This window comes from Solanum lycopersicum, chromosome 8 (genome assembly GCF_036512215.1).
Source record: "Solanum lycopersicum chromosome 8, SLM_r2.1".
Classification (NCBI taxonomy): domain Eukaryota; kingdom Viridiplantae; phylum Streptophyta; class Magnoliopsida; order Solanales; family Solanaceae; genus Solanum; species Solanum lycopersicum.
Window position 1 is genome coordinate 65,887,419 of NC_090807.1, and position 13,809 is coordinate 65,901,227.

General features: G+C 35.4%; 1 protein-coding gene across 7 annotated transcripts in view; it reads right to left on the reverse strand.

Annotated features, from left to right (window-relative positions):
* Positions 1-13,541, reverse strand: part of LOC101265357 (protein HAPLESS 2) — a 28,149-nt gene extending 14,608 nt beyond the window's left edge. For 6 of the 7 annotated variants that reach the window (XM_026032430.2, XM_069288627.1, XM_026032428.2 and 3 more), the window contains exons 1-15: positions 12,981-13,531; positions 12,717-12,860; positions 11,725-11,813; positions 10,176-10,215; positions 9,691-9,748; positions 9,531-9,591; positions 9,182-9,260; positions 8,281-8,415; positions 7,550-7,744; positions 6,902-6,982; positions 6,726-6,826; positions 5,735-5,852; positions 5,066-5,098; positions 4,883-4,976; positions 4,707-4,795 (exon numbers count right to left, since the gene is read on the reverse strand). In XM_026032430.2, the coding sequence (XP_025888215.1) occupies positions 4,707-4,795; positions 4,883-4,976; positions 5,066-5,098; positions 5,735-5,852; positions 6,726-6,826; positions 6,902-6,982; positions 7,550-7,744; positions 8,281-8,415; positions 9,182-9,260; positions 9,531-9,591; positions 9,691-9,748; positions 10,176-10,215; positions 11,725-11,813; positions 12,717-12,860; positions 12,981-13,154 (1,491 nt within the window). In that variant the 5' untranslated portion in view covers positions 13,155-13,531. Of the gene's footprint in view, positions 1-3,496; positions 3,623-4,706; positions 4,796-4,882; positions 4,977-5,065; positions 5,099-5,734; positions 5,853-6,725; positions 6,827-6,901; positions 6,983-7,549; positions 7,745-8,280; positions 8,416-9,181; positions 9,261-9,530; positions 9,592-9,690; positions 9,749-10,175; positions 10,216-11,724; positions 11,814-12,716; positions 12,861-12,980 lie in introns of those variants that run through there. The other variant, XM_069288628.1, reaches the window with a different exon arrangement.
* Positions 13,542-13,809: the final 268 nt, after the last annotated feature.

Below are 13,809 nucleotides of genomic sequence, written 5' to 3' on the forward strand. Positions count from 1 at the left end.
TAATTTGCATACCAAATTATGAGATTGGACAGCAAGTCCAGGTGGTACTTCCATGTACACTTCCTCATGTAAATCACCATGAAGGAAGGCATTATTTATATCCAATTGATACATATTCCAACCTTGTTTTACTGCTGTGATCAACAATGCCCTGACTGTGGTCATCTTCACTACAGGGGAGAAGGTTTCAGTATAATCAATCCCTGCTTGCTGTGTGTAACCTTTTACCACAAGTCTTGCCTTGAGTCTTTCTATTGTACCATTTGCCTTGTGTTTTACCTTATATACCCACCTGCAGCCTATAGCTTTCTTTCCAAAAGGAAGTGGAACTAAATCCCAAGTGTGGTTTAAGTGTAGTGCATCAAACTCTTGTGTCATGGCAGCCTGCCATGCAGGATCAATGACAGCTTCTTCATATGAAGTTGGTTCCCTGTCAATGCAAACATTTCTAACAATATTTTGACTAGTAGGAATTAGAGCGCTATGAGCCAGGTGGTGGTGATTAGAGAAAGGGACCTGAAGAGAAGGGGTGGTGTTTGTAGTTTGAGAAACAGGTGGCTTAAGTAGAGGTATAGAATGAACATAGTCATTCATATGTTTTGGAAGTTTATGGCACCTTATGGATCTTCTAGGTTGGTTAATAAGTAATGGTGCAGGAGATATAGAAGGGGAAGGCACAACAAGATTAGGTGACAAGTCACAGGTAGCATTAGAACCATTTGAGCAATTTAGAGTGTCTTGTGTGCCATCCTTATTAAGATCATCTAAAACATCAATGAAATGAGGCGATTGCAAAAATGAAAGAGGTGAACCAGTTGTATTTGAAAAGGAATCATTAAAAGGAAAAACATTTTCATGAAAAATAACATCTCTGCACACATGTATCTTGCCTGTGGACATACTTAGAACTTTGTATCCTTTTGTCTCATGAGGATATCCAATGAATATGTGAGGAGTAGTTCTTGGTTCGAATTTAGCTCTATGAGGTATAGGGACAGTAGGGTAACAAAGGCATCCAAAACTTCTCATGTGTGAATAAAGAGGTTTTCTGAAATACAGAACTTCATATGGACATTTTTGGTTCAAAACAGTGGATGGGAGCCTATTTATTATATAGGTTGCACAAAGGATGCATTCTCCCCAGTATTTGACAGGTAGTTTGGATTGAAATAGTAAGGCTCTAGCAATCTCAAGAAGGTGTTTGTGTTTTCTTTCTACCACACCATTTTGTTGAGGTGTATAAGGACAAGTTTTCTGGTGAACTATACCTTTTGTTTTGAAAAAATTTGTAGATTCTGTATTGACAAACTCCAAACCATTATCTGTTCTGATTTTCTTAACAGTAACTTCAAATTGGTTTTCTATCATGGTAATAAAACTCCTGAGATTTTGTAATGCATTACTCTTAGTACTTAATAATTGAGTCCAAGTGGCTCTACTAAAATCATCTACAATGGTCATGAAGTACTTAAAATGGTTATATGTTGGTGTACTATAAGGCCCCCACAGATCAACATGAAGTAGCTCAAAAATGTGTGATGTGAGGGTGGTTCTTGGTTTAAAAGGGAGTCTTTCTTGTCTTGCCATAGGACAAATAGAACACATAAAAGGTTCCTTGGCTGAGAATTTTACAAGAATAGAGGAAATATTTCTCATTTTGACAAAAGGTACATGTCCCAATCTGTTATGCCACACAATATCTACATGATTTTTAGCACATGGCTGAGTGTTGGAAATACAAGACTTTGGACAGGAGACATAATTTGATGCATCAGATGTTGAACATGAATATTTCTTATTGAGAATAGGAAGAGTACATTGCTTATCATCTAGAGAATGAACATACTGTCCTTTATTATAGGCATTACAAGAATTACAAGGAATCATATTGCATTTTGAAACATTATAAGAACTCTTCAAACAACTTGGACACAGGAAATAGAGACCCTCTTCTGCACTACCAATTACCAGAGGCCTCTTCATTGAAGGGGCCTGCATGAAGCAAAAATTCTTGGTGAAACTTATAGTGTATTCTGTGTGTGCAGTCAAATTATGAATAGAAATCAAGTTATATTTAAAAGATGGCACATACAAAACTTTGTCTAAATTGATCATGGGTCCTAGTGCTACACTACCAACTTGTGTCACCTTAACTTTGTATCCATTAGGTAAGGCAACTAACAAGGGATATGGTAAAAGAGTGATATTATGTAGTAGAGATATATTGAAGATCATGTGGCTTGAGGCTCCTGAGTCCATTATCCATAAGTCAGACTTGTTTTTGAAACATTTACATGACAGTTTTCCAAATTCAATAGAAGAAGTGCAAACTATGATACCTGCAAAGTCAGTTGATGATCCACTAGCAAGGTCTGAATTCGTATTAGATCCACCTTCATTCTCATTTTTCTTGTGGAACTGCTGAAGTATGTCTTGAACATGACCATATTGGTCTTTGGTAAGGCTCACATTATACATTTCTTCATTTGTTCTCCTCCCAGGGGCAAAGTCTGGTGTGCAACTTGCATTTGCTACAACATTATTCCCAGATTCCCTGTTGTTCCTTTGATTTCCCTTGCAAGAATTATTAGGCCTTGGAATCGAATTGTTTCTCTGATTTGTATTTGAATTAGCTGGATATCCATGAAGTTGATAGCACCTCTCAGCAAGGTGACCAGTCCTGTTGCAGTGAGTGCAAAATCTATCCTTGTATTGAAGCTGAGAATGACCATGTGTGTTATTAGGAGCATAATTTGTTCTGTAGGATGAAGGAGGTCTGACACTTCCAGCTGATGAATGAGGTCTGATGTTCCCAGCTGATGAAGAAGGCCTAGCATTTCCAGCATATAAAGCAGTAGATTCTGCATTAGAAAAGCCAGAAGGTTTAATTTCCCTTTGGTGTTCATCTTGAACTAGTAGAGAAAAAGTCTGAGCCATATTAGGCAGTGGATTCATCATAAGTATACTTCCACGTCCCATGAGAAATTGGATTAACCTCCTATCTTGTTCTGCTTTGTGAGTAAGTGCCTTTGCTCCACAAGTGCAGCTGCAAGTGCACTGAGCTTTGGCATTTAAAGTACTTATCTCCTCCCATAGCTTTTTCAGCTTGGTGTAGTAACCTGTAATGTCAAGAGATCCCTGCGACAAGTCATTAATTTCTCGTTGGATCTAGTATAACTTCGCACCATTTGTTTGCTCATACCTATCCTCCAATTCCTTCCACAATTCTGCAGAATCCTGAACATACTCAACACTATCAGCAATTTCCTTAGACAGTGAATTTAGAATCCAAGAAGTGACAATGTTATCGCATCTCTCCCATTGTCTGTATGATAGATCACTTGATCGAGGACGTGAGCAATCTCCATTGACAAAGCCCAACTTGTTCTTCACTGAAAGTGTTCTCAGAACACTACGTCTCCATGAGCAAAAACCTACTCCAGTAAATTGAACTGGTACCAGCATCGCTCCAGGGTTATCAGATGGATGTATATAGTAGGGATGATTGGGATCAATTGTACTACTAGTAGGACCTCCAGATTGGCCAGAACTTGCAGTGGTATCAGCCATGGATGAACAGATCCAAAAAATCCAGAAAACAGAGAAAAAGAAGAAGAAGAATCTGTAAGAGACAATTGCAGATCGAGCCACAATCAAAAACCAGAAACAAAGAAGAAGGACAAGAGGATTACAAGATGTAATCATATACAAAAATGTCTCAGATCGAGCAAAGCTCTGATACCATATTAAGAAGCTTGAGCTTCGAAACAATGGCAGTCACAAGCAACAAGAACTAGAGCTAAAACAATGAAGATGATCTTGTAGAATGCAAAAGCTTAACTTGATCTTGTGCATTAGTAGAGTATTTATAGATTACATAGAAGCATCTAGATGATTTAAAATTGTAACTAACTATGCACATTTAAAACATGTGATAACTAACTCTCTAACTAACTTTTATAACTAACTTTCATAACTAACTAATTGTATAATGCAAAGTAATATTCAATAATCTCAATATACATTTGAAATCTTATAGTCCTGTAGAAAAGAAGCACATATTGCCACTCTCTTTATACTAGCATCTGGCCTCTCAACAAACTAGTCATCCAAAGTGCTAAGATTTTAACACCATTGCTGACCCAACTCCAAACTTGTGCATATAACAACTTTGAAAACATAGTACATTCTCTCTTCAAGACTTCACTCAGACTGGCCCCCATTTTAGACTACTAACTTCAACTACCATAGGTCTAAATCTGTGAACTACGCAGGAAGAGAGTAGCTTTCGTGATCTATCTGCTCCACTTTGTTGAAAACATGATTAAATAAATATTAGTGTGCTCTCACTAATAGCTTAAGATTTTTGATGAGATGGTCACACATTTCAACATGGTTCAAGAGCAGGTTGAGGTCTTGGCTTTGAGTCTCACCACCACCCATTATTAAAAAAAAAAAAACTTCCACTTGGCCAATAAAAAAAACACAAGCCGCGTGTGAGGGATTTTGTAGGAAGACAAAATTAAATAAATAAAAGTGTACTCTCTCAAACAACTTAAGCTTTTAGATGAGATGATCACATTTCAACACACTCTCCCATCATGTAGCCCAGTATTCATTGTTATTTTTCCTTTTTTTTTTATATTGCTAGAAAACATTATGCACACAATGTGTACCAAAATTTCCCAACATAAACTACAGCTGACCTGTGACCCATTATCAAGAACAGTAGCTTTGGTTGTAAATTGACACTCTGCCCGATCAACTTCATTAAAATCTGAGTCCTTCAGTATGGCTGCAACAAAGAGTAAACATAGAAAATTTGGCATCTTCGGAATCATCAACTACATTTCATTTCATGCCCTCCATATTAATATATTACCTGAACAGACATACTTTGCAGCTTGATCACTTGCTGGGTACAACTTGAATGCCCGAGTCATGACTTCATTTGGCTTCATTATATAAAACTGTTCCTGCAGCACCATAACGTTTACTTAAGTTATTTCTTCTTCTGAACGTATCATGACTTTGTATCATATATCAGAGGTTGAGTAATGATGACCTCCATTTGGCTGACACCGGCTGAGCAATCGAACTGCATGATAGGAAGGTCAATTACAAGAGTTTCACATATTATTTAAACGGATCAATGAAATATATTTATGCCTCTACAAAAACTGCAAATTGACTGACTAAAATTAGAGTTAATCGACAGCCTTACGATACTTTTTTCAAGCTTATGTATTTCAGACATCTATGTTGTTTTCTAGAATTACCAAAAGTTGATGTATCAAAGCAAAGATAAATCAAGATAATGCTACATTGATGTAGCATGACTTATTTTTGGACTCCTTTACATTTTTTCTTCCTTTTTACTTTTGTGGATTGCAGAGGTGAGGGTGATCTATGGAGCAGATCAGAGAGGACAGGGCCCATCCAGAGCCAAAGCATGCTGTAGGCCTCAAAGTTGAACTGAGGGAGGACTCGTCCAGGGGCCAAAGCATCCTACAGGCCTCAAAGTACTTTAGACGTACAGGTTATCCACCATAGGGGATGACAAAGACCTTTCAAGATCCAATCCTTACTAACTGAGCCAACTCATTTTGGTTGGTAGCTTAATTCTGGGATGTGAAAATGGAAGTTTATCCTTTTAGAAAGCATAGCAGAACATTAAACTGATTAGGTGATAACATACATATTTTAACTGTCTAGGCATAATGTAGTTGTTTACCGTGAGGCTATAGGATGCTTCCACTTCACCTATATTTTTTGTTGTAATTGTTGCTGTTCCAAATTGAGTCAGAGCTTCAAAAGTTGGAATTGTAATGCTGAGAATTTTCCCAGGGCTCCTGCATAAAAGGACCAAATCAATCTTACAAAATGTTCAGTCAATGCTCATAGTCAGTCCAAATTAATCTATACAGATGAAGAAGTTTTTGTTTTGATGTTTTAACGTTTCAGTGTTTTGATATTTTAACTCCATTCACATATTACCCTCATACTTCTAAAAATGTTCTTAATCCTAGAAGGGACCACTTTTCTCTTTATTTTCCTATTAGTTGATAATGTTTGCTGGTCATTAAAAGTTTGATGCACTATGCTTTTTAAATTATTATAATATAATTTGGAAAGTAGTTGGCATTCTTAATAAAGGAACATTGTTTTATTTAAGCAACATAAATATAGGAGCAAAGTTAGAGAGACAAATAGTCATATACTAAAAAATACAACAAAGCTGAATAATCTCCATAACATGATTTTAAAAATTCTAGAGTTTCCGAATAATAATAAATGCAGAGACAAAAATTTGAAATTAAAAAACAACGTAACTTACTCAAGAGAAATTTATCCTTCTCCTGAAAATTAAGTCAGAACTCTAAAGCATCAATTATGTTCTCAAATGGTTGATTATCAAATCCTTCCTATATTTATTTGACAGGAAAGTATCAAAAGTTAATTGTTTAGATTACTTTTTGTGGACTATATAATATTCAAACCAGTTTAAATGTTGATGAAGAAGCATTAAGGAATTGGTCTTGAATCAACTTAGGACAGTAAAGGGCATTAATATGTTGATCTTTGTTATTTCAAACTCAATCTGGAGGAGATATAAATCAGCCATCAAATTTGTTCACATTCTTCAGATAAAGGGGAACATAGACGAAAACTATGCCAAGAAGAATAACAAGGACAATGCACTAACACCAAATAAGGTGACTGACCTTTGATACACATATTCTATATCATCTGCATTCAGTTCTATCAACAGATTTGTGTTCAGGACTTCTGTAATTCCAATAGAGAATGCATGACTTCCTGCATTCTGCAGATACTTGTATATTACAACCACAAGCAAAAGACATCTGTGCAGACACAAAATATAAACCTGAAACGTAACTGGGTGCTGGTTAATTCTTTCAAACCTTCCTTGCACGCAATATAGCGGCACCTGATTTCGACTGATTCTATTCTGGTCAGCCTGCAAGATAAATTAGTCAAGGTCAAGGCCGAAACATTATAAAATTGCTTCTAAGGTCTATTTGAACTTCAGCGCAGCCAAACCACAGGTTCCCCCATGTTATGTATATCCATGTTTTTAGTAAAAAAATATTGAAGAAACAGCCACATAAACACTTGACACGCTTTACCTTTAGTTGCTGATTCTCAATTAGTATTTTTAATTAAAAAAGATAATTTATACGAGCCAATGGAATTGTAGAAATGTTGGACAAAATGTCTTCAAACACTAGGAACAAAAGAAAAACAGAAGACATGGGTAGTACAAGCCCCCAAAGATATATGAGCATATGACAAGCCAATACAGAAATCTGAAAACAAGATGTCTCTTCATACAGTTTAGACAGATTTATGAGAAACAGAAAAGACCATCATTCTAGAAAAAATGTTGTAGCAGTAAGAAAATATGGAACAGAAATTACTTAAAAGGAAACAAAGATGAACCAAGTGTTGTGAATTACGAGACATGAAAGATCTTATAACAGAAAAAGAGCATAGTTTAAGTATTAGGTGTTTAATATTTACTGACATCCCAAAAATTCCATAGTTGGTTGTGCAGGCAACTCCAAAATGGTGCAGAGCAAAAATCTGGCTGTGCATTGAAAGCATCGTAACCTACACCAATTTTGTTACATTCAACACCGTCTAATGTAAACCTCACTCTCTCGAGTAGCATCCACATGGAAAAATTGCTCCCCAGATTTTGTGGTTGACCTGGGCCACCCTTCAGCAAAAGGGATACAAAACATCTTAGTATCACAAATGACAAGACTACCGAAGAATGACAAACAAAAGTTCCATCAGAAATCAAAAACTGATTCCAGCGAGTACATGGAAATGCTTGCATAATCAAAGAAAGACACATGGACAAAAGTCCCACATAAGCAATTGCATCTATGATAAAACAATAAGCATTATTCTTTTCTGTTCTTTTTAATTTTAATATGCAGTTTGCATTATTCCTTTGTCCTCAAGAATTAAATTTGCACTATGCATCAAATTAAGGAGTGGTTTCCAGCATAGCATATCATCAGTGATTAATATCAGGTAATATAGCTACCAGAATAAAGGGAGAATTAAGAACGGAACTCCACAGTCTAGCCGATAACTCTAGAATTAAATTTGGTTCACCATCGTTAGCTACTTCTTTGCTGTAAAACTATTCAAAAAGGTGCATATCAATTTTGTATCTACATGAGATCTATATAAAATCTCAAAGCTGTTGAAGAGTTCCGGTGTAAAATGAGTGACAAGAGCTACCTGTCTAGGTATGACAAGGTAGAGGTCATCAAACGACGGAATATCAGTGTATCCAACATAATCTCCGATCAGATTCACCCGCAGAAACTTATCACTGGATGTAGCAGTTCTATTGTCCGGACCAACAGTCACTTCCTGCCACCAAATATTAGCGCAATGAAACTATGACACTTATACCCTTCATGCAAAAATGAATGGAATACCATCATTCCACAAAAAAATTAAGGCACTGTTGATTTTAATCTAGGTTCTGCAATATTCGTCCTTGCAATCATTATCACTCATCATGAACATCACCAAAAGTAGTTGGCTTGACAGCATATCTCATTTATATTATACTTTGTATTCATAATTTTGTAAGAAGCTGGAATAAAACAACTTTCCATCCCAAAAGCTATATAGTGTCACACAAATGAGACGTGGGGGAGTTATGAAATAGTAGATACTAACACAGAGAAGAAATGGTGAAAGGTGAACTTAAGAAAAATTCCATGTCTCTAGCTGATTTTTTGGAGCTAAAACCCAGAAACATAGATGAATAACTAAGCAGTTGTACATGCAGATGTGTAAAGGGGATAAACGCAGTGCTGAAGACTAGCAAAGGAACACTTTGCGAAGATGGTCTTTATCCAGCTCATGCTGCTGGCTTCCTTATCTAAAATAGTTATTATGCATAAATCAACAAATTAGGCCTCACTACAAAACAATGTTGGCGCGTTTACTAGTCAAATTCTGAAGACGCGATCCAGCATACAAGACACCACCACACATCAGACAAAATAGACAAAATAAAAAGGAAATGAGTGCTGTATGCTGAGAAATTATATCTGAATCAGGCACCAAATATGCACCAAGGAACACAAATACAATAAATACTGGAAAAAATTTCAAGAGAAAATACCGAATTCTGAGATTGTTTCTTAACGTCAATTCGAATGCTAAATCCAACTGAGCGCTGGCCAATGCCAAATACATGGAACCTAAATGTAGAGAGAACTGTTGCAGCATTAACTAAATATTATCCATCAATATATGATTGCATACAGATGGTAGCAATAAGATTGAATTGATGGTAGAGAATAAAAAGGTATAGGAACTGAAATATTAGAAAAGTCATGTCAAAACAGCATCTTGTGGAAACAACTTTTATCCAGAAAACATAACCTTCAAAAGTAATGTATCTCAAATCTAAAAAAAAATTCAATATAGATTTCATTGACACAAACAACAGAAAATTATAAAGGCCTTACCAGTCATCTGGAAACCGTAGACAGTGAGCCGTGTTTTTCTTCCCTTTCGTCATCTTGTCAACTAAATCAAGAAACTATATGATTTAGGAAGCAATTTATTGCAAACTCTCTAAACTGCAATGAAGAAAAATATTCTCTGAGAACTTAAGGGTAAACTTACAAAAGTTTCCACATGATGAAGGAACCCTTCGCTGATCCCCACACGGACAACAGGTAGGCTGAGAAGAAAAAATAGAAGAAGGATTATATCCAGTCCTCGGAGAAATCAGGAAAGGAAAATCTTCAATGTGAGAAAATACTATGAAGAGAAGACGACCTGCAGGTTATAAGTAAATAATGGTTTTCATTAACAAAACAAGTCTTCGTTTGCCTCTTCATAAGACTCACTAAATATAGTTTTAAATGGAAGGCTATAACTTACCTTTAAAAATTCAATTTGAAAGACAGCTCCTAGGTATCATGATTGGCAACAAATTTCCTTAGAGATATAGTTATAGCAGTCATTAAGAAAGCATATATCTCGCCTAGCCTAGATATCAGATAAGCTTGTCATCGATATGACAAGTTGAACTTGTCATCACCAAACTGTAACAATTATTATACATCCTACTAGGATGGAAAGCAATTAAGAATCTCAAACGTTACCTGAGTATTCTCAATAATGTGTCCATTCTCATCCCTCAGCCTATGGAAACAGATCAAAAAGCTACTCAGCTGACACAAAAAATACTTTCAAAAAAGTTGAGATATTGCAAATATATATATATATATATATATATAATATATATATATATATATATAAAGACAGGAAACAACGGGAATATTTAGTCTAAACTTAGTATCTTAGCACCACACAAAACCGGAGGCAAATTAAAACTCAGGCCAGTAATCATTTCAAGATTATTTTCCTGCATGATTGGTGGGAATTCAAAAAAAAAAAAGAGTACTGAGATACATAGATGACAGTATTCTCTTTCTCGATCTGTATGAGTCCTTCTGGAACCTAATAACATAAATATATAGTGTTACAGACATGACAGTGGTAAGTCTGATCATATTAAATGGAAAAGGTAAGTCCGATCATATTAAATGGAAAAGGTATGTATCTGGAACACCATAGGGCATCCTTTGCAGCTTCAATAATCTCCTTTTGCATTCAAATTTTTCCCATCAAATGAAGGTGTAATTTGGGAGGAGACAGGGTCCTCTAAGTCTGAAAAACATATCCTCGATACTTAAAGCTACTTAACTTATCATCCTATCTGTCTCTGGATCTTGATTATTGATTATGTTACTGATATGATGGGAAGTCTATAAGTATGAAAACTCCTGCGTTCTAAATCATGTGCTGTATTTTTATTTTTTTTGAATTATCTAAACATAGAACATAAAAGTAACAAGATTTATGTCAAACATCAATTCACAATCATCAAATGATGTTAATCATCCATCTGGTTTTGGGGAACTGTTTTTATTTTTTATTTTTAAATCAGGTGTACCAATTCCATTTTGTTTATACAAATATATCCAAAAGGGAATCTAAAAGGGTCAGTTGGATTGGAGATAAGTTTGCAGTTTATGCTACATAACACATATGCATAAGGGCTGATAAGAATAATGTTTTGAAGCAGTCATGGAGTAAGTTCTCACTCTCTCTTGAACAAGGAAAGGGCATCCTATCATTAGCTTCAACTGAACAAGCTTAACTCTAACAAAAAAAAGGTTATGGGCAGCTAAGAATAACGTTAGACAGTCATGGACTAAATCCTCGCTTTCTCCTTGAACAAGGGAAGGACAACATAGCATAAGCTTCAACTTAACAAGCTTAGACAAATACGTGGTTGGCCGAAGTTGCTGTTCGTATTATTTATGGAGCGACAAACTAGAACTAAATTTATGTATTGTTTAACACAGTGAAGTTCCAAGGAGCAGTATCCTCCTAGATACCCTAGTTATTTTTTTTTTTCTTTTGGCTGTCTCTTTCATATTGCCTCAAGACTTTTTAGGAAGCCAGAAAATGAAACCAAATCAGACCAAGTCAAAGTTTATATTATATGAAACTCAATAGCAGAACAACCCTGATACTAGTGACTTAACCAAATTCAGCTATCATAACTACAGAAACAAAGTCTGTATTAAAAAGCAAAATTCCCTAAAGTAAGTCCAATTTGGAGAACACTATTAAATGAATCACCTCTCACAGATCTGCACAACATCTGCCCCTGCATCCGGTTGACACTTGCGTGTATTGACATAGAATTCTTGCGGTTTATAAGCAATATCCTACACGACAAAAGTCAATTGAACAGAGAGAAAACAATACCATGGATTTAATTCAAGTAAGGACAGACATGATATATTTTCTATTGCTTTGCTTATAGACCTGTCTACTATCTGGTGGCCCAAACAAGTTGTTATACGAGACAAGAGTATAATCTTTAAGACAAAGTGTTATATGACAGTGACTCCAATGTCCATATACAAGCATTGTTCCACCATTCTAAGAAAATCAGACGAGCTGATTATTTTCCATTAGAGAAATGGAAATGTATGTGATAATACACATAGCAGTAGAGAAGCGTTTTCAGAAACAAGTGCAACCAGAAAACATGTGACATGCATTTGGAGGAATTACAGGGATCACATAGATGGAAAGATTGATCGGAAGTAGACATTGCTAAACAAAATCTACACAATGGATTGTAATACACATACTACAATCAGGTTAGCTTAAAGATGTAATCTAAGGGCCTCTGGCTTCAAGCATATAACTTAGTAAAGCTAAATAAATTATTCCAAAAACTCCAGCAAGTTCTCAGAAGAACTATATACTTATCAGATGCAATTCAGCAGCATTACTGAATGAAACAAACTTCCACTCACTTCTCCAAATAGCAAAACTTAAATATCCCATCGGTTCCAATTTATATGAAAATGTTTCGTTTTGGAATGTTGCAAATTATTTGCCAAAAAATCACTAACAACATAAAAACGTGATTGTTTTGCAGCTTTCACAAATTCAATTCACTTAAATACTCAAGCCTACTCGTTGATGCAACGTTTTCTCAATCAAGCTTAACATTACACCAATGACTTCAATATTTTGTTCCATAATCACCAAAAGTAAACTAAGATCAAACTAATATATTCCGATGGCGAATCAAACAAAGATTTTTTAAGACGTACTCGTATATATGTCAATTCATACAAAGCATATGCTGCTGATTTGTTAATGGTTATCACCGGCGGAACTCGAAGTGTTCGCATGTTACTGCTTGAGTTATCTTCCACTTCAACTATTTCTGCTATCAATGAAGCCTCATTTCCACTCTACGTCACCGGAAAAACAAGGAACTCAAGCATCAAACTCACATAAACATGCAATTCGTTCAGTACATCAATCGATTGATAAATCAGAAGTTTCTAGATGAAGTTAGAGAGATCGATTACCGAGTCACTGGGAACAGCCAAGTCGATGATGATCTTATTCGTGCAATTTAGGCTATTTGAATCGGAAATTTTCTCGCATTTTCGAAGCTTCGATTTGGAGAGGATTTGTATAGCGGAAGCGTATTGGAGAAGAATGAACAGAGCAAAGAAGAGGAGGAGAACGAGTGGTTTCATTGTGGAATTTAGAAAAATTTTAGTGTGTGAATTGTGTGACTTGGTAATTTCAGTGAATTATATAGGGTAGTGGGCACGATTTTGGCGCGCCAATAACTGCACCTAAACGGTTGGGTTTTGCAGTTAAGTCCTCTTAAGATTTCAGTAATTCAAAGGTACCGCGAAAAGTTCTCTTTTTTTTTTTTTTGTAATTCTAAATTAGTCTTCCTTAGAATTAGCTATTTTTAGTAGAAATTTACATAAATCCTATTAGTTTAGAATTCTAAAGTTACCACTCTAGTTTATAATATGACGTATTATACTTTCATATAGATTCAGATATATGTATCTCAAAATACATGGGGTCAGAATTAGATGTTATTTGTTTAAGACACATTGCATCCAAGTGCATCCGCATGAATTTGGGATACATAACAAATCTTACTCGCCTTCCTCGCTTCTTTCAATCTCACTGATATACATGTATCTAGTGTGATTCGCATGTATATTGAATACATAAGAAATATCCATCGTCTCCTTCCCTCATCTCGCTCTCCTATCTTCCTATCATGTATTCAACTGTATCTTTTTCAATATATGATAGAAAACTGTTAATATTTATAGTATAATACATAATATTTTAAAAATATAGATAATAATAATAATAATATAATAA